The 21,374-nt window shown below is 42.0% G+C and overlaps 1 protein-coding gene across 2 annotated transcripts in view; it reads left to right on the top strand.

Moving 5' to 3' along the window:
- The window catches only part of alg8 (ALG8 alpha-1,3-glucosyltransferase), a 43,445-nt gene that overhangs the window by 2,599 nt on the left and 19,472 nt on the right, over positions 1-21,374 (top strand). For both annotated transcript variants that reach the window (XM_045716814.1, XM_014195768.2), the window contains exons 4-5: positions 10,674-10,783; positions 11,253-11,320. In XM_045716814.1, coding sequence (XP_045572770.1) covers positions 10,674-10,783; positions 11,253-11,320 — 178 coding nt within the window. The remainder of the gene's footprint in view (positions 1-10,673; positions 10,784-11,252; positions 11,321-21,374) is intronic.

The following is a 21,374-nucleotide window of genomic DNA, read 5'->3' on the forward strand; positions in this document are numbered from 1 at the left end:
AAGTATTAAAGTATCATAAATAGACATGTACTTCATTGGTCGTCATGCTCAGACTTTTAAGGTATAAGGCAGCTGTGTTTATCTTTTCTGGGTAGCAATTAAGTGCTTTCTGTGATTGTTTTCAATTGAAATGGTCAAAAATAAACAAAAATATCTTCTTAGCAGAAAGCATTTTCAAAAGCAATAATTTTGCTAGGACTGTCTGGGAGTAGTCTGATTGATGTAGAGTCCTGCATCGGGTTTGATACACATGATTTTCCTGCAGTTGAGCTGCAAATAAATCAGCTGGCAGGTGGAATGAAAACATTATTTCAACTCGCAGGTCGGCTTGCGATTCAGAACAATTATATTGCAGTTCGGAAATGTTTTAAATGAAGATAATATTATGTTACAAACCCAGGAGCTTGTTGTGTTTTCCATTAGGCTTTGTGAGCGGTGAGGCAGATATGGCCTAGGCTACCAGCCACCCAGCGAGAGAGTGGAGCAGGGAACTGTCCATTAGTAGGCTATTTGTGTGGTTCTGAAACATTCCTAATATGTCCACCTGCAGAGCTTATGTTCCCTTCCACCACATGACAATACATTGGCAAGTTTATTTTTCCAGGCTCTTAGCTCAAGTGAAAATAGCTAATGTAAGGAGAAATAAAAAAGGTTATGATGGCGAGATGCACAGCACATGTTTCCACAATGGTGTGAGGGAAATCCCCAGTTTGGAAGGATTTTGGAGTCATTGTGGACAAGGAGGACAACAACCCGGTAGATGGATACACAGCCTGCAAAAGTGCAAGCAGATATTTGCAAATAATTCAGTTAATTATTACTTCAGGCTTTCCTTCATTTAAACCATAAGCAGGCCATATAAAGCTTAAACCTGTGTCGGTTAGTAAAAGTTTGAGTAGACAATAGCCTACTAAATAAATGTTGGCTATTTTTGCAGTCTATAGCCTATTTGATTCTGGAATAGGCTAATAAATTAATGTTATTTGGCGGGTCACCGATCGGTTCTCGGAACAATTCTATGTGGGTGGGTCAGGTTGCGGAGAAAAATCTAATGACAAACCATCTAACTACTTAGGTAAACATATGAATTACCTGTTGCGCAACGTTCGGCGCAGGTGTTGGTAACTGGTTCGCCATACACCTGCGCCGAACGTTGTGCAACAGGTAATTCATATGTTTACCTAAGTAGTTAGATGGTTTGTCATTAAATGTATTAGATAGACATGCTTCTGATATCCGTACATTATTGACCCGTGACTGACAATTTTGAAGTACGTTAGCAAAACCCTAAACGAGGTGACGTCTGACCGTCTACTTAAGTTGGCAATATAAAAAAAAAGGTCTCTCATGTTCATTGATTGGGTTAAGACGAACCGTCACTCCAAAACTAGCTGACCAATGGAGACGCATTGTCTACGCCTCCCTCTAAACCCTGCCCTTCACGGGAAAATAATGCCAAAACTCGCAATCGAAAAGACTGGCAGTGAAAGCAAAGAAACAGACATTGATAGCAAAGATACGAGTAGCGAAACCAAAAGTTAGTGCATACAGGCAAAATGTATTCAATAGGATTGGTTGCTGGGAAAGTTTCACCGAAAACGATTTTTGCATTCATTTTCAAATATATGTTTTAATCATTTGTCAGAGTTTTGCACTGGCTTTAAAATTATTTGCTTACAAGTTTTGGTTTTGATGTCTTATTTTTGTTTACAATTCTATACATTTTGCTTTCAATTGTTTTGGTTTTTGATTTCAACAGCCAACATCCACCCGTCCTCGAAAATATAATGGTTACATTCAACTTTATTTTTCATGTTCACAATTTATTTTATTTAGAATTCAATTCATATGGCGTGAAATTTACCCCATAAACGTGACACGCAATTTTTCAAGTCTACTGGATTCTGCTCCAACTTGGGTGTCTGTTAGTGGGGAGAGAGTACTTGTCCCCCTAGATATTGCGTGTTTTGGGTGTTGGTATCGTTTGTGTTTGCTAAAAGCTAACTACTTCTCTGCTTGTGTAGCTAATTCTTCTTTGCTTAGGTAGGATTTGTGTTTGCCAAAAGCCTACCTCTTCTGCTCTGCTTGTGTAGCCAGTGCTTCCTTAAGATGACCCGTGGTAAGAGTATGTTCAAAAAGGCTAACCAGTCAGATTTGAACCTCCGACCATGCCATAGGGCATGTGGTTTCACAATGAAAATGTAAAGATACTCACAAGTACTGTCCTGTTTGCCGGGGGTGGAAACACCCTCAGGCTGCCTTGGCTCGGACCAGCTCGTGTGACCGGTGTCACCAGCTGAGTTCAGACTGTTTTATGCTGACTTCTTAGGAAGGTTTACTGGAGAAGGGCATCTCTTTGAAAAGAACGGTGTTACTGAGGCTGCCGGAGACGGGTCGGCGTTGTTCCCCGCCTGTCATGCGAGGGACTTGGAATCTCTGCTTCGCTGAAGGTTTTTGGGAACCGCATTCTGGAAAGGATGTGGTACTGTATCTCTGACTGGTTCCGAGAAAGAGATGGATGAGCTAGCTCCGGCAGCTTTATATCTATGCCATGGCTATTGCGCTGGGCTTGCAGAGCAGCAACCCGGCGCTATGGCTTTCCTCCTGGGTAAAGTTTTACAACCTGTGATGACTGCTGTAGAGCTAGACTCTGTATTTTTTTTTTACCTGGAATAACTCGCATTCAGCCAAGTTGCATGAAAGTGGAACTGTTTTATTGGAGGCGCGTCTAGTTTGCATGCCGTTATGTGAAGCTAGCGAGCCACCTCATCTCGGAGGGTAATCTTAGTCGTTCGCTTACGAATAGAGCACGGCTGGTTTCGGTGGACCAGTGTCATAAATAGCATACCGGAGCGGGGGGAATGTGTTTTGGGCAAACCAATTTCCCCAAAGGACTGCACAGAGAGGCTGCAGCGTACATGCACATTAAACTCAGCAAAAAAAGAAACGTCCTATCACTGTCAATTGTGTTTATTTTCAGCAAACTTAACATGTGTAAATATTTGTATGAACATAACAACTGAGACAACTGAGATTCAACAACTGAGACATCTACAGACATGTGACTAACAGAAATGAAATAATGTGTCCCTAAACAAAGGAGGGGGGGGGGTCAAAATCAAAAGTAACAGTCAGTATCTGGTGTAGCCACCAGCTGCATTAAGTACTGCAGTGCAACTCCTCATGGACTGCACCAGATTTGCCAGTTCTTGCTGTGAGATGTTACCCCACTCTTCCACCAAGGCACCTGCAAGTTCCTGGACATTTCTGGGGGGAATGGCCCTAGCCCTCACCCTCCGATCCAACAGGTCCCAGACGTGCTCAATAGGATTGAGATCCGGGCTCTTCGCTGGCCATGGCAGAACACTGACATTCCTGTCTTGCAGGAAATCACGTACAGAATGAGCAGTATGGCTGGTGGCATTGTCATGCTGGAGGGTCATGTCAGGATGAGTTTGCAGGAAGGGTACCACATGAGGGAGGAGGATGTCTTCCCTGTAACGCACAGCGTTTAGATTGCCTGCAATGACAACAAGCTCAGTCCGATGATGCTGTGACACACCGCCCCAGACCATGACGGACCCTCCACCTCCAAATCGATCCTGCTCCAGAGTACAGGCCTCGGTGTAACGTTTTTTCCTTCGACGCTAAACAAATCCGACCATCACCCCCGGTGAGACAAAACCTCGACTCGTCAGTGAAGAGCACTTTTTGCCAGTCCTGTCTGGTCCAGCGACTGTGGGTTTGTGCCCATAGGCGACGTTGTTGCCAGTGATGTCTGGTGAGGACCTGCCTTACAATAGGCCTACAAGCCCTTAGTCCAGCCTCTCTCAGCCTATTGTGGACAGTCTGAGCACTGATGGAGGGATTGTGCGTTCCTGGTGTAACTCGGGCAGTTGTTGTTGCCATCCTGTACCTGTCCCGCAGGTGTGATGTTCAGATGTACCGATCCTGTGCAGGTGTTGTTACACGTGGTCTGCCACTGCGAGGACGATCAGCTGTCCGTCCTGTCTCCCTGTAGCGCTGTCTTAGGCGTCTCACAGTACGGACATTGCAATTTATTGCCCTGGCCACATCTGCAGTCCTCATGCATCCTTGCAGCATGCCTGAGGCACGTTCACGCAGAAGCAAAAACAATAAGTAGCAGTGCTTTCTTGCTGTGTTCAAGTCATGTTGGGAACTTGTGCAATATCACCTTCCTTCTAGGAAAATTCACGTGCATGCCCGTCCAACTCTGGTTTATGACTAGGAGACTTGGGTATGATATCTGGACTCCAATCTTTTTCATATGCTGGGCTTCAATGTCATGCACCACTGAGAATGGCTGTCAATGGTGACATTGAACAATTACATTTTGTTCATTTGGTGGATACTCTTATCCAGAGGGACTTGCAGTAAGTAGTATGTACAGTGCTTTGTTAAATCTTTTTTTATTTAACTAGGCAAGTCAGTTAAGAACAAATTCTTATTTACAATGACGGCCTACACCTGCCAAACCCTTTTACCCAAGGCCTCTCTGGTGTCCGAGGTTATCGAAAGTATGGTATCACCCATATGTGAGCATAAATCACTCTCTTCAGGCACAAGGGTGGCAGGTGTGTGAGGACATGACAAAATAACCACATTATCCCAGTCCTCAGGGTGGTGCTCAACCCCTTCAGATGACAATGTATAGTTGGTTGACCGCATGCTCCGCCCAGTGGCGGGCATTCAAGGCATCACCGTGGGTGTGTCCTATCGCCTGTTTTGAGAGAGAAGATTTCCTCTCTTTGGGCTATTCGGGTGGTTCCCATGTCGGAAGCACAGAGTGGTTGGTACAACCTGTATTTCCGAGTTCCAAACAGCAGTGGAACGCTGTGTCCCATCCTGGACGTGTGGTTTGGACAAGCACCTCAAGGAGTGCAAGTTCAAAATGCTCACACTTCAGTGGCTAGTACAGTCGGTGTGTCCCAGCAATTGGTTTACGTATAGTGCCTTCACAAAGTATTCACACCTTTGACTTATTCCACATTTTGTTGTGTTACAGTCTTAGATGTAGATGTTTTGTCACTGGCCTACACAAAGTACCCCATGGCGTCAAAGTGGAATAGTGTTTTTATACATTTTTACAAATTTGCTGAACAAGTCACAAGTTGCATGGACTCACTCTGTGTGCAATTATAGTGTTAAACATGATTTTTTAAGGACTACCTCATCTCTGTACCCCCACACATACAATCTGTAAGGTCCTTTTGTCAAGCAGTGAATATCAAACACAGATTCAACCACAAAGACCAGGGAGGTTCTCCAATGCCTCATAAAGTAGGACACCTATTGGTAGATGGGTAAAAATAAAAGCAGACATTGAATGTCCCTTTGAGCATGGTGAAGTTATTAATTACACTTTGGATGGTGTATCAATACACCCAGTCACTACAACGATACATGCATCCATCCTAACTGAGTTGCCGGAGAGGAAGGAAACAGCTCAGGGATTTCACCATGAGGCCAATGGTGACTTTAAAACAGTTACAGAGTTTAATGGCTGGAATAGGGGAGAACTGAGGATGGATCAACAACTGCAGTTACTCCACAATGCTAACATACAGTGGGGGGGGGAAGTATTTGATCCCCTGCTGATTTTGTACGTTTGCCCACTTACAAAGAAATGATCAGTCTATAATTTTAATAGTAGGTTTATTTGAACAGTGAGAGACAGAATAACAACAAAAAAATCCAGAAAAACGCATGTAAAAAATGTTATAAAATGATTTGCATTTTAATGAGGGAAATAAGTATTTGACCCTTCTGCAAAACATGACTTACTACTTGGTGGCAAAACCCTTGTGAAAAGTGATCACAGAGGTCAAACGGTTCTTGTAGTTGGCCACCAGGTTTACGCACATCTCAGGAGGGATTTTGTCCCACTCCTCTTTGCAGATCTTCTCCAAGTCATTAAGTTTTCGAGGCTGACGTTTGGCAACTCGAACCTTCAGCTCCCTCCACAGATTTTCTATGGGGTTATGGTCTGGAGACTGGCTAGGCCACTCCAGGACCTTAATGTGCTTCTTCATGAGCCACTCCTTTGTTGCCTTGGCTGTGTGTTTTGGGTCATTGTCATGCTGGAATACCCATCCACGACCCATTTTCAATGCCCTGGCTGAGGGAAGGAGGTTCTCACCCAAGATTTGACGGTACATGGCCCCGTCCATCGTCCTTTTGATGCGGTGAAGTTGTCCTGTCCCCTTAGCAGAAAAAACACCCCCAAAGCATAATGTTTCCACCTCCATGTTTGATGGTGTTCTTGGGGTCATAGGCAGCATTCCTCCTCCTCCAAACACGGCGAGTTGAGTTGATGCCAAAGAGCTCCATTTTGGTCTCACCTGACCACAACACTTCCACCAGTTGTCCTCTGAGTCATTCAGATGTTCATTGGCAAACTTCAGACGGGCATGTATATGTATTCTTGAGCAGGGGGACCTTGCTGGCGCTGCAGGGTTTCAGTCCTTCACGGCGTAGTTTGTTACCAATTGTTTTCTTGGTGACTATGGTCCCAGCTGCCTTGAGATCATTGACAAGATCCTCCCGTGTAGTTCTGGGCTGATTCCTCACCATTCCCATGATCATTGCAACTCCACGAGGTGAGATCTTGCATGGAGCCCCAGGCCGAGGGATATTGACAGTTCTTTTGTGTTTCTTCCATTTGCGAGTAATCGCACCAAATGTTGTCACCTTCTCACCAAGCTGCTTGGCAATGGTCTTGTAGCCCATTCCAGCCTTGTGTAGGTCTACAATCTTGTCCCTGACATCCTTGGAGAGTTTTTTGCTCTTGGCCATGGTGGAGAGTTTGGAATCTGATTGATTGATTGCTTCTGTGGACAGGTGTCTTTTTTACAGGTAACAAGCTGCGGTTAGGAGCACTCCCTTTAAGAGTGTGCTCCTAATCTCAGCTCGTTACCTGTATAAAATACACCTGGGAGCCAGAAATCTTTCTGATTTGAGAGGGGGTCAAATACTTATTTCCCTCATTAAAATGCAAATCAATTTATAACATTTCTGACATGCGTTTTTCTGGATATTTTTGTTGTTATTCTGTCTCTCACTGTTCAAATAAACCTACCATTAAAATTATAGACTGATCCTTTCTTTGTCAGTGGGCAAACGTACAAAATCAGCAAGGGATCAAATACTTTTCCCCCCCACTGTAATTGACAGAGTGAAAAGAAGGAAGCCTGTACAGAATACAAATTATCCTCAGACACTGTATTCCATCTCGTTTGCAACAAGTCACTAAATTAATACTGCAAACGTTTTTGTCCTGAATACAAATTGTTATGTTTGGGGAAAATACAACACATCATTGAGTACCACCCTCCATATTTTCAAGCATAGTGGTGGCTGCATCATGTTATCTGTATTATTGTAATCATTAGGGACATTAGGGAGTTTTTCAGGATGAAAAAGAAACGGAATGGAGTTAATAGACGTTCCGCTAGCGGAACACCGCTCCAATATCCAATGATAGGGTGTGGCGCGAAATACAAACTCCTCGAAAATCCGAAAACTTCAATTTTTCAAACATATGACTATTTTACACCATTTTAAAGACAAGACTCTCCTTTATCTAACCACACTGCCCGATTTCAAAAAGGCTTTACAACGAAAGCAAAACATTAGATTATGTCAGCAGAGTACCCAGCCAGAAATAATCAGACACCCATTTTTCAAGCTAGCATATAATGTCACAAAAAACAAAACCACAGCTAAATGCAGCACTAACCTTTGATGATCTTCATCAGATGACACTCCTAGGACATTATGTTATACAATACATGCATGTTTTGTTCAATCAAGTTCATATTTATATCAAAAACCAGCTTTTTACATTAGCATGTGACGTTCAGAACTAGCATTCCCACCGAACACTTCCGGTGAATTTACTAAATTACTCACGATAAACGTTCACAAAAAACATAACAATTATTTTAAGAATTATAGATACAGAACTCCTTTATGCAATCGCGGTGTCCGATTTTAAAATAGCTTTCGGTGAAAGCACATTTTGCAATATTCAGAGTAGATAGCCCGGCCATCACAGGCTAGCTATTTTGACACCCACCAAGTTGGGTACTCACCAAACTCAGATTTACTATAAGAAAAATTGGATTACCTTTGCTGTTCTTCGTCAGAATGCACTCCCAGGACTTCTACTTCAACAACAAATGTTGGTTTGGTTCCAAATAATCCATAGTTATATCCAAATAGCGGTGTTTTGTTCGTGCGTTCAAGACACTATCCGAAGGGTAACGAAGGGTGACGCGCGGACGCGTATCGTGACAAAAAATGTCAAAATATTCCATTACTGTACTTCGAAGCATGTCAAACGCTGTTTAAAATCAATTTTTATGCGATTTTTCTCGTAAAATAGCAATAATATTCCGACCGGGAGTCGTCTCACCCGTCTCATTGTTCTCAGATCGACCACTATCCAAATGTGCTACTGTTTTTCAGCCATGGACTGCAAAGTCATCATTCAACGTTCTGGCGCCTTCTGAGAGCCTATGGGAGCCTTAGAAAGTGTCACGTTACAGCAGAGATCCTCTGTTTTGGATAGAGATGACAAAGAAGGCCAAGAAATGGTCAGACAGGGTACTTCCTGTACAGAATCTTCTCGGGTTTTGGCCTGCCATTTGAGTTCTGTTATACTCACAGACACCATTCAAACAGTTTTAGAAACTTTGGAGTGTTTTCTATCCAAAGCTCCTAATTATATGCATATTCTAGTTTCTGGGCAGGAGTAATAACCAGATTAAATCGGGTACGTTTTTTTATCCGGCCGTGAAAATACTGCCCCCTATCCATAACAAGTTAAGCACAGGAAAAATCCTAGAAGAAAATCTGGTTCAGTCTGCTTTCCACCAGACACTGGGAGATAAATTCACCTTTCAGCAGAGCAATAATATAAAACACAAGGCCAAATCTACACTGGAGTTGCTTACCAAGAAGACAGTGAATGTTCCTGAGTGGCTGAGTTACAGTTTTGACTTAAATCTGGTTTAAAATCTATGGCAAGACCTGAAAATGGTTGTCTAGCAATGATCAACAACCAATATGACAGAGCTTGAAGAATTTGTTTTAAAGAATAATGGGCAAATATTGCCCAATCCAGGTGTGGAATGCTCTTAGAGACTTACCCAGAAAGACTCACAGCTGTAATCGCGGCTAAAGGTAATTCAAACATGTACTTACTCAGGATGTTGAATGCTTACGTAATCTAGATATAGTAGTTTTATTTTTCATAATTTCTTAACAGTAAAAAAAAAAAAATCCACTTTGACATTAGTGTATTTTGTGTAGCTCGTTGACAAAAAAAAACAATTAAACCATTTTAATCCCACTTTGTAACACAACAAAATGTTGGAAAAGTCAAAGGGTGTGAATACTTTCTGAAGGCACTGTAGATAAACATCTGGACGCATCTCGCCATTGCCATCAGTTCCTCAAGGTATCCCAGTCGCGCCTGAGGGCGTTGACTCCTTGTTGTCGCAGAGGGTTCCCATGGGCCGGGTAGTGTCCCGCAGGGTGAGCATGACGTCGGTGGCGTACATCAACAGGCAGTCTCTCTCCTAACCCATTATATGCTCTTAGGGCGCAGTGCGCATTTCCCATCGCTCAGGGTGACATACCCTGCGGATATACTTTCCGGGGGGTGCGCATTATTGCGTGTGAATGTGCATTATCGTGTCACAGCAGGTGTCCTGTTGTTTTGGACTTGCGGTTCCTTGTGTGAGTTCTGACATTCCAGACTCCTTGGGTCTCTGTGCAAGCCTTTTTGGAACCAGTAAGGTCTATGGACTTGGGCCGCCGTGGTCGATGTTAGGTAGTGTTTTATCCGGGTTTGAGCCTTGTGCTGTCATGGGAGCGCGTGAGTACACAGTTTCCAGGTTACTGCAGGCTTCCTGTGGGTTTGAGCCTCGGGCTGCTGTGGTTCATCGACTCTGGTCGATGCTATGCAGCGTGCATGTGCGCTTTACCAAGTCACGACAGGTGTTCTGTTGTTTTGGACCGACTGAAAGGGAACATTTATGAATATACCCACTGTTCCCTGAAGGAGGGAACGAGGTATAACATATTTTGGCCCGCACCGTCAGGTGGTTCGGGCTTGCTGAAGAGCAGTACTGAATTGAGGAAAGTAATGGGAGTGCTGGTGTTATAGCTAGGAAGGCGGGGCTTGCAAGGGCAGGCTCTGCATTTATTAGCCCATTGGGTATGTTTTAGTTTTCTTCAGGTGAATGTGATTGGTCGTTGACTCCCCATAGTATGTTATACCTTGTTCTCTCATTCAGGGAACAGTAGTTATATTCATAACTGTACATTATTGGCAGAGAGGAGGGCACTGTCTTTGTTATTGGTCTGATCATTTATAGCAAACCCCACCCATGCAAAACAAGCTGAAATTTCAGGTACTTTTCAAACAGCTCTTACACTAAAAGGGCATCATTTTCACAATTGCATAGTATTATTCCAACCTAATAGTGTGGAAATATATTTAACACACAGGAAAATCTTGTTTTTGACTGCACTGCCTCTTTTAAGGATTTTATTTGTTAATGTTTCTTTTTTGTGTTTTGTATATACTGTACAGTGTGTTTCAGTCCCCCATTTATAACCACTGTTTTTCTCTCTTCCTCCAGATGCTGTAGAAGTGTGAGAGAAGAGAAGGGTTCCAAGGACCTCCTGGGGCATCCATTTTTCATCCTGGCAGCTCTGCTTTTGTGGAACTTTGGCCTCCTCATCGTTGACCGTATCCTTCACTCACTACTCTGAGAGCTGGGTTGTGTTCTTTAGGCCTCCAAAATGAAAGACAACACACTGAAACATGGAAGGATTACTGAGACCTGTCCAATAAGAAACTCATATAAAACTCATGTTTTGAAACGGTGTGCCCTTATGAACATGAAAAGAAGCGAAAGGCCTGCACACTGAATATGCTCCCAATTACCACCTTAATTTACTTTTTGATCCACAAGGATCTTCATCAGGTCAAAAGGTAAGACCACCAACTGCCCTAATGAACATGACCCAACTGTGTTGTCAAGGAGCTTACATGACCTAATTCATTATGGCAATTCAACTCTACAGAGCTGTAACTAAGCATTCTAGAGAAACTAACGCTAGAAAAATAAGTGGTTAATAGGGATCACTTAATGTTGTTAGCTACCATAACAGGTATTAACCAGCTAGTCTCTCAAGTCCTTAGTGTTTCCATCCAGACATTCATTTCCAGTACAATGGATTCCTGTTTGGAATACTACTGCTATCAGTGGCAAGACATTTACAGGTACTGTACTTACCCAACCATCCTTCTCCACAACACCAATGATTCCTGCTTAACTCAACCATGCTGAATCATGTGCAAAGTTAAGATCCTTTATTTAGATTCGTTTAAGAAACATGAATGGTTATGCCATTTTGTTCTTCATTTGAATGTAGTATTGATCAAATAATATTGTATTTGTCACATGCACCGAATACAAGAGGTGTAGACTTTACCGTGAAATGCTTACTTATGCTTACTATCCCAACAATGCAGAGTTAAAAAATGTGAAAAAATTTCACAAAAGAATAACAATAACGAGGCTATGTAGAAGGAGGATCGGTACCGAGTCAATGTGCAGGGGTACGAAGTAGTTGAGGTAATATGTACAGTGCCTTCAGAAAGTATTCACACCCTTTGACTTTTTCCAAATTTTTTTGTGTTACAGCCTGAATTCAAAATTTATTAAATTGAGATTTGTTGGTCACTGGTCTACACACAATATCCTATGTCAAAGTGGAATTATGTTTTTCGAAATTTAAAAAAATTGATTAAAAATGAAAGGCTGAAATGTCTTGAGTCAATAAGTATTCAACCCCTTTCTTATGGCAAAGGAGTCAAAATTTGCTTAACCTGTTGGGTCTAGGGGGCAGCATTTGCACGTCTGGATAAAAAAAATGTACCCGATTTAATCTGGTTACTAATCCTACCCAGTAACTAGAATATGCATATACTTATTATATATGGATAGAAAACACTCTAAAGTTTCTAAAACTGTTTGAATGGTGTCTGTGAGTATAACAGAACTCATTTGGCAGGCAAAACCCTGAGACATTTTCTGACAGGAAGTGGATACCTGATGTGTTGTATTGACTTTAAACCTATCCCATTGAAAAACACAGTGTTTTAGGAATATTTTGGCACTTCCTATTGCTTCCACTAGATGTCACCAGCCTTTACAAAGTGTTTTGAGTCTTCTGGAGGGAGATCTGACCGAACAAGAGCCATGGAACGATGATGTCCCATTAGACACCTGGCGCGAGTTCATGTTGGGTACCCTCGTTCCAATACGTTATAAAAGAGTATGCATTCGTCCACCTTGAATATTATTCATGTTCTGGTTTAAAAAGGCCCTAATGATTTATGCTATACAACGTTTGACATGTTTGAACGAACGGAAATATATTTTTTCCCCTCGTTCATGACGAGAAGTCCGGCTGGCTTACATCATGTGCTAACGAGACGGAGATTTTTGGACATAAATGATGAGCTTTTTTGAACAAAACTACATTCGTTATGGACCTGTGATACCTGGAAGCGACATCTGATGAAGAGAATCAAAGGTAATGGATTATTTACATAGTATTTTCGATTTTAGATCTCCCCAACATGACGTCTAGTCTGTATCGCAACGCGTATTTTTCTGGGCGCAGTGCTCAGATTATTGCAAAGTGTGATTTTCCCAGTAAGGTTATTTTTAAATCTGGCAAGTTGATTGCGTTCAAGAGATGTAAATCTATAATTCTTTAAATGACAATATAATATTTTACCAATGTTTTCTAATTTTAATTATTTAATTTGTTACGCTGACTTGACTGCCGGTTATTGGAGGGAAACGATTTCCTCAACATCAATGCCATAGTAAAACGCTGTTTTTGGATATAAATATGAACTTGATAGAACTAAAAATGCATGCATTCTCTAACATAATGTCCTAGGAGTGTCATCTGATGGAGATTGTAAAAGGTTAGTGCATCATTTTAGCTGGTTTTATGGTTTTGGTGACCCTGTCTTTGACTTGACAAAACATTACACACAACTCTTGTAAATGTACTGTCCTAACATACTCTAAATTTATGCTTTCGCCGTAAAACCTTTTTGAAATCGTAAAACGTGGTTAGATTAAGGAGATGTTTATCTTTCAAATGGTGTAAAATAGTTGTATTTTTGAAAAATTTGAATTTTGACATTTATTTGGATTCAAATTTGCCGCTCTTGAAATGCACCTGCTGTTGATGGAGTGCACCACGGGTGGCACGCTAGCGTCCCACCTAGCCCCAAGAGGTTAACAAGTCTGTGTGCATTAATAGTGTTAACCTGTTAGGGCTAGGGGGCAGTATTGACACGGCTGGATAAAAAAACATACCCGATTTAATCTGGTTACCACTCCTACCCAGTAACTAGAATATGCATATACTTATTACATATGGATAGAAAACACCCTAAATTTTCTAAAACTGTTTGAATGGTGTCTGTGAGTATAACAGAACTCATTTGGCAGGCAAAACCCTGAGACATTTTCTGACAGGAAGTGGATACCTGATGTGTTGTATTACCTTTAAACCTATCCCATTGAAAAACACAGGGGCTGAGGAATATTTTGGCACTTCCTATTGCTTCCACTAGATGTCACCAGCCTTTACAAAGTGTTTTGAGTCTTCTGGAGGGAGATCTGACCGAACAAGAGCCATGGAACGATGATGTCCCATTAGACACCTGGCGCGCGAGTTCATGTTGGGTACCCTCGTTCCAATACGTTATAAAAGAGTATGCATTCGTCCACCTTGAATATTATTCATGTTCGGGTTAAAAAAGGCCCTAATGATTTATGCTATACAACGTTTGACATGTTTGAACGAACGTAAATATATTTTTTCCCCTCGTTCATGACGAGAAGCCCGGCTGGCTTAGATCATGTGCTAACAAGACGGAGATTTTTGGACATAAATGATGAGCTTTTTTGAACAAAACTACATTCGTTATGGACCTGTGATACCTGGAAGTGACATCTGATGAAGAGAATCAAAGGTAATGGATTATTTACATAGTATTTTCGATTTTAGATCTCCCCAACATGACGTCTAGTCTGTATCGCAACGCGTATTTTTCTGGGCGCAGTGCTCAGATTATTGCAAAGTGTGATTTCCCAGTAAGGTTATTTTCAAATCTGGCAAGTTCATTGCGTTCAAGAGATGTAAATCTATAATTCTTTAAATGACAATATAATATTTTACCAATGTTTTCAAATTTTAATTATTTAATTTGTGACGCTGACTTGACTGCCGGTTATTGGAGGGAAACGATTTCCTCAACATCAATGCCATAGTAAAACGCTGTTTTTGGATATAAATATGAACTTGATAGAACTAAAAATGCATGCATTGTCTAACATAATGTCCTAGGAGTGTCATCTGATGGAGATTGTAAAAGGTTAGTGCATCATTTTAGCTGGTTTTATGGTTTTGGTGACCCTGTCTTTGAATTGACAAAACATTACACACAACTCTTGTAAATGTACTGTCCTAACATACTCTAAATTTATGCTTTCGCCGTAAAACCTTTTTGAAATCGTAAAACGTGGTTAGATTAAGGAGATGTTTATCTTTCAAAGGGTGTAAAATAGTTGTATGTTTGAAAAATTTGAATTTTGACATTTATTTGGATTCAAATTTGCCGCTCTTGAAATGCACCTGCTGTTGATGGAGTGCACCACGGGTGGCACGCTAGCGTCCCACCTAGCCCATAGAGGTTAACTCTAATTAACTAGGAGATCGGGGCACCAAGGAAAATATTCAGATTACAAAGATATAACTTTCCTATATTATAACATTATATATTATATTATAGTATCTGACCGATTATCTTATGGTTTAAATGGTGTATTTTACCTCGTCCAGTCTCATTCCAAACGTCGTAAATTGTTGTATCTGCACAGACCCAGTCTTCACTAAGTCATCCATACATCAACTGTCTTAAAATCATTTATTTACTAAACAAAGTAATTCACAGAAAGCATACAAACAGTAGTTATCGTCACATAAAATTGGTAGAGTAATGTGCCCTAGTGGGCTAAACCGGCATGGCGGCGTGTTAAACAAACAAGGGGGTTGGGGGCAGCGGAGAAGGCACACAGAGTTGATAAATATTAACAATTGATATGCTAATCCTTTGCACATGAACGCTCACTCATTCGGGAACAATTGCAATCAATATATATTTACGCTCAGTGTGTCATCGGGATCCTTGTTGGAGAGTTTTTGTCCGCGTTCTCTCTCTCTCGGTTAGAATGGATCTTTCAAAGCGACATTCATTAATCGTCGGTCTTCGCGTTCGATGATATTGAATTTCTAGCTGCAGACTATTAATTAATATCAAAGACTTGTTATTATTCTGTCGCTATCGATAGTCTAAAAGTTTAACCACGTGGTATGGTTAAACTTCAGTAGAGGAATGCATGGTCAAACCTTGGCTCTCTCTTCTGAGGTAAGCAGGGTCTCCTGAAAGAAACCCTGGGTGGGGGTTTTATTCAGAATGACAGAAAAAGGCTGTCTCATGACGCCAGGTCTCGTCTGTTCATGGGGGCGTGCCGATGACTTGGTAAAACTTTTTAAACAGAAAATACAATTCTCTCACATTAACATCTTAGCAGCGTCTCAACATATTCCAAATAGCTTTAATCTTATTAAATCATTGCATACAACCATTTAGATGCAAGTCCCATAGCTGAGGCTATTATATAAACCTTATTTTGGTAATATGGCAATATTGTCTCTGAGTATCACAAAATTGTACCAAGCGGACCAGTTCGTAGCTGGATTCTTCACCGATTTTTTTATACCTTCTCCAGAACGTAAATGTTGTTCGGTTCTCCAATTCTGTGAGGTGGAAGAATCCTTTGTTCTCTCCATGAAAACACTGTCTCTTTATACTGGGGCCATGAGGCAGGACATTCTCCTTTGGAATTTTACGACCGCCTTCACACAGCCTTGTGTCAGAAGTATAGAGGTCGGGGGATGGTGCATGGAAAACCCAGAGGGCAACGTCATGACACCCACATATACAATTATCTGTAAGGCCCCTCAATCGAACAGTGAATTTCAAACACAGATTCAACCACAAAGACCAGGGAGGTTTTCCAATGCCTCGCAAAGAAGTGAATCTATTGGTTGATGGGTAAAAATAAAAAGCTGACATTTAATTTCCCTTTGAGCATGGTGATGTTATTAATTACACTTTGGCTGGTGTATCAGTACACCCATTCACTCCAAAGATGCATGCGTCCTTCCTAACTCAGTTGCCGGAGAGGAAGGAAACCGCTCAGGGATTTCACCATGAGGCCAATGGTGACTTTAACCTCTATGGGCTAGGTGGGACGCTAGCGTCCCCCCCGTGGTGCACTCCATCAACAGCAGGTGCATTTCAAGAGCGGCAAATTTGAATCCAAATAAATGTCAAAATTCAAATTTTTCAAACATACAACTATTTTACACCCTTTGAAAGATAAACATCTCCTTAATCTAACCACGTTTTACGATTTCAAAAAGGTTTTACGGCGAAAGCATAAATTTAGAGTATGTTAGGACAGTACATTTACAAGAGTTGTGTGTAATGTTTTGTCAATTCAAAGACAGGGTCACCAAAACCATAAAACCAGCTAAAATGATGCACTAACCTTTTACAATCTCCATCAGATGACACTCCTAGGACATTATGTTAGACAATGCATGCATTTTTAGTTCTATCAAGTTCATATTTATATCCAAAAACAGCGTTTTACTACGGCATTGATGTTGAGGAAATCGTTTCCCTCCAATAACCGGCAGTCAAGTCAACGCCACAAATTAAATAATTAAAATTAGAAAACATTGGTAAAATATTCTATTGTCATTTAAAGAATTATAGATTTACATCTCTTGAACGCAATCAACTTGCCAGATTTAAAAATAACCTTACTGGGAAATCACACTTTGCAATAATCTGAGCACTGCGCCCAGAAAAATACGCGTTGCGATACAGACTAGACGTCATGTTGGGGAGATCTAAAATCAAAAATACTATGTAAATAATCCATTACCTTTCATTCTCTTCATCAGATGTCACTTCCAGGTATCACAGGTCCATAACGAATGTAGTTTTGTTCAAAAAAGCTCATTTATGTCCAAAAATCTCCGTCTTGTTAGCACATGATCTAAGCCAGCCGGACTTCTCGTCATGAACGAGGGGAAAAAATATATTTACGTTCGTTTAAACATGTCAAACGTTGTATAGCATAAATCATTAGGGCCTTTTTTAACCAGAACATGAATAATATTCAAGGTGGACGAATGCATACTCTTTTATAACGTATTGGAACGAGGGTACCCAACATGAACTCGCGCGCCAGGTGTCTAATGGGCCATCATCGTTCCATGGCTCTTGTTCGGTCAGATCTCCCTCCAGAAGACTCAAAACACTTTGTAAAGGCTGGTGACATCTAGTGGAAGCAATAGGAAGTGCCAAAATATTCCTCAGCCCCTGTGTTTTTCAATGGGATAGGTTTAAAGGTAATACAACACATCAGGTATCCACTTCCTGTCAGAAAATGTCTCAGGGTTTTGCCTGCCAAATGAGTTCTGTTATACTCACAGACACCATTCAAACAGTTTTAGAAACTTTAGAGTGTTTTCTATCCATATATAATAAGTATATGCATATTCTAGTTACTGGGTAGGATTAGTAACCAGATTAAATCGGGTACATTTTTTTTATCCAGCCGTGCAAATACTGCCCCCTAGCCCTAACAGGTTAAAACAGTTACGGAGTTTAATGTCTGTGACAGGAGAAAACTGAGGATGGATCAACAACATTGTAGTTACTCCACAATACTAACTTAATTGACAGAGTGAAAAGAAGGAAGCCTATACAGAATAAAAATATTCCACCGGACACTGTCCTGCTGAATTCACCTTTCAGCAGGACAATAACCTAAAACACAAAGCCAAATCTACACTGGAGTTGCTTACCAAGAAGAAAATATAAGTGGTGCAGTGGTCTAAGGCACTACATCGCAGTGCTAGCTGTGTCACTAGAGATCCTGGTTGGAGTCCAAGCTCTTTCGCAGCCGGCCGCGACCAGGAGGCCCATGGGGCGGCGCACAATTGGCCCAGCATCTTCCGGGTTAGGGAGTTTGGCCGGCAGGGATGTTCTTGTCCCATCACGCTCTAGCGACTCCTGTAGCAGGCCAGGTGCAATGCACGCCGACGCAGTCGCCAGGTGTACGGTTTTTCCTCCGACACATTGGTGCATCTTGCTTCCGGGTTAAGCGGGCATTGTGTCAAGAAGCAGTGCACCTTGGCTGGGTTGTGTTTCGGAGGACGCGTGGCTTTCGACCTTCGCCTCTCCCGAGTCCGTACGGGAGTTGCAGCGATGGGACAAGACTGTAACTACCAATTGGATACCACGAAATTGGGGAGAGAAGAGAAGAAAATATTAATGTTCCTGAGTAGCCGAGTTACAGTTTTGTCTTGTTCTTTTTTACATTTTTTTTTATTTAACTAGGCAAGTCAGTTAAGAACAAATTCTTATTTACAATGACGGCCTACCAAAAGGCAAAAGGCCTCCTGCTGGGATTAAAAATGAAAAATAAAAATATAGGACAAAACACACATCACGACAAGAGAGACACCACAACACTACATAAAGAGAGACCTAAGACAACAACATAGCAAGGCAGCAACACATGAAAAAACAGTATGGTAGCAACACAACATGACAACAACATGGTAGCAGAACATGGCAGCAGCACAACATGGTAGCAGCACAAAACATGGTGAAAATTATTGGGCACAGACAACAGTACAAAGGGCAAGAAGGTAGTGACAACAATACATCACACGAAGCAGCCACAACTGTCAGTAAGAGTGTCCATGATTTGAGTCTTTGAATGAAGAGATGGAGTTAAGACCATCCAGTTTGAGTGTTTTTTGCAGCTCGTTCCAGTCGCTAGCCGCAGGGAACTGAAAAGAGGAGCGATCCAGGAATGTGTGTGCTTTGGGGACCTTTAACAGAATGTGACTGGCAGAACGGGAGTTGTATGTGGAGGATGAGGGTTGCAGTAAGTATCTCAGATGGGGGGGAGTGAGGCCTAAGAGGGTTTATAAATAAGCATCAACCAGTGGGTCTTGCGACAGGTATGACCATTTTACAGAGTATAGAGTGCAGTGATGTGTCCTATAAAGAGCATTGGTGGCAAATCTGATGGCCGAATGGTAAATAACATCTAGCCGCTCGAGAGCACCGTTACCTGCCGATCTATAAATTACGGCTCCGTAGTCTAGCATGGGTAGGATGGTCATCCTAAATCTGCTAGAAAATCTATCGCACAATCTGGAAATGGTCTTGCCAGAGCTTGAAGAATTTAAAGAATAATGGGCAAATGAAAGACTCACAGCTGTAATAGCTGCCAAAGGTGATTCTAACATGTATTGACTCAGGGGGTTGAATACTTATCTAATCAAGATATATTAGTGTTTTTTCTCATTACCTTTCTTTTATTTATTTTTTTTTTTTTTACAAATGTTAGAATTCTTCTTCCACTTTGATATTAGAGAGTATTTTGTGTAGATAATTGACAAAAAAAGGACAATTAAATCCATTTCAATCCCACTTTGTAACACAACAAAATGTGGGAAAAGTCAAAGGGTGTGAATACTTTTTGAAGGCACTGTAGGTAGGGGTAAAAATGACTAGGCAATCAGGATAGCTCAACAGAGTAGTGTGTGTGTGTGTGTGTGTGTGTGTGTGTGTGTTAGATGGCAGTGAAGTATGTGTGGGTAGAGTCCAGTGAATGTGCATAGAGCCAGTCCAAGAGAGTCTGTGCAACAAAAAAAGGTAAATACAAATACTCCGGGTGGCCATTTTATGAACTGTTCAGCAGTCTTATGGCTTGGGGGTAGAAGCTGTTAAGGAGCCTTTTGGTCCCAGATTTGGCGCTCCGGTACCGCTTGCCGTGCGGTAGCAGAGAGAGCGGTCTTTGCGTTCCTGGAGTCTGTGACAATTTTTTGGGCCTTCCTCTGACACCGCCTAGTATAAATGGCAGGGAGCTCGGCCCTAGTGATGTACAGGGCTGTACACACTACCCTCTGTAGTGCGGTCAGATGCCAAGCAGTTGCCATACCAAGCGGTTATGCAACCAGTCAAAATGCTAAAAATGGTGCAGCTGTAGAACTTTTTGATAATCTGAGGGCCCAGGACAAATCTTTTCAGCCTCCTGAGGCGGAAGAGGTGTTGTCGTGCCCTCTTCACGACTGTGTTGGTGTGTTTGGACCATAATAGGTCCTTAGTGATGTATACACCGAGGAACTTAAAGCTCTCGAACCGCTCCACTACAGCCTTGTTGATGTGAATGGGGGCGTCCTCGGCCCGTCGTTTCCTGCAGATCAATGCGTCACATGCGCCGAATACAACAGGTGTAGACCTTACAGTGAAATGCTTACTTACGAGCCTCTAACCGACAGTGCTGTTTCAAAAAACATGGATAAGAATAAGAGATAAAAGTAACAAGTAATGAAAGAGAAGCAGTTAAAAATAACAATATATACAGGGGGGTGCCGGTGCAGAGTCAATGTGCGGGGGCACCGGTTAGTTGAGGATGATCAGCTTCTTTGTCTTGCTTACATTGAGGGAGAAGTTGTTGTCCTGACACCACACTGCGAGGTCTCTAACCTGCTACCTATAGGCTGTCTCGTCGTTGGTGATCAGGCCTACCACCGTCGTGTCGTCGGTAAACTTAATGATGGTGTTGCAGTCGTGGGTGAACAGGGAGTACAGGAGGGGACTTAGAACGCACCCCTAAAGGGGCCCCCGTGTTGAGGGTCAGCATGGCGGATGTGTTGTTGCCTACCCTCACCACCTGGGGGTACCTGTCCGGAAGACAGGATCCATTTGTAGCGGGAGTTGTTCAGTCCCAGGGTCCTTAGCTTAGTGATGAGCTTGGAGTGCATTTCATGGCTACAGATGTGAGTGCTATGGGACGATAGTCATTTAGAGAGGTTACCTTGGCATTCTTGGGCAGAGGGACTATGGAGGTCTGCTTGAAAAATCTAGCTATTACAGACTGGGTCAGGGAAAGGTTGAAAATGTCAGTGAAGACACTTGCCACCTGGTCAGTGCATGCTCTTGAGTACGTGTCTTGGTAATCCGTCTGGCCTTGCGAATGTTAACCTGTTTAAAGGTCTTATTCACATCAGCTATGTAGAGAGTGATCACATGCATGGTTCAGTGTTGCTTGCCTCAAAGTGAGCATATAAGGCATTTAGCT

The sequence above is a fragment of the Salmo salar genome, chromosome ssa04 (genome assembly GCF_905237065.1).
Source record: "Salmo salar chromosome ssa04, Ssal_v3.1, whole genome shotgun sequence".
In the NCBI taxonomy this organism is placed as follows: Eukaryota; Metazoa; Chordata; class Actinopteri; order Salmoniformes; family Salmonidae; genus Salmo; species Salmo salar.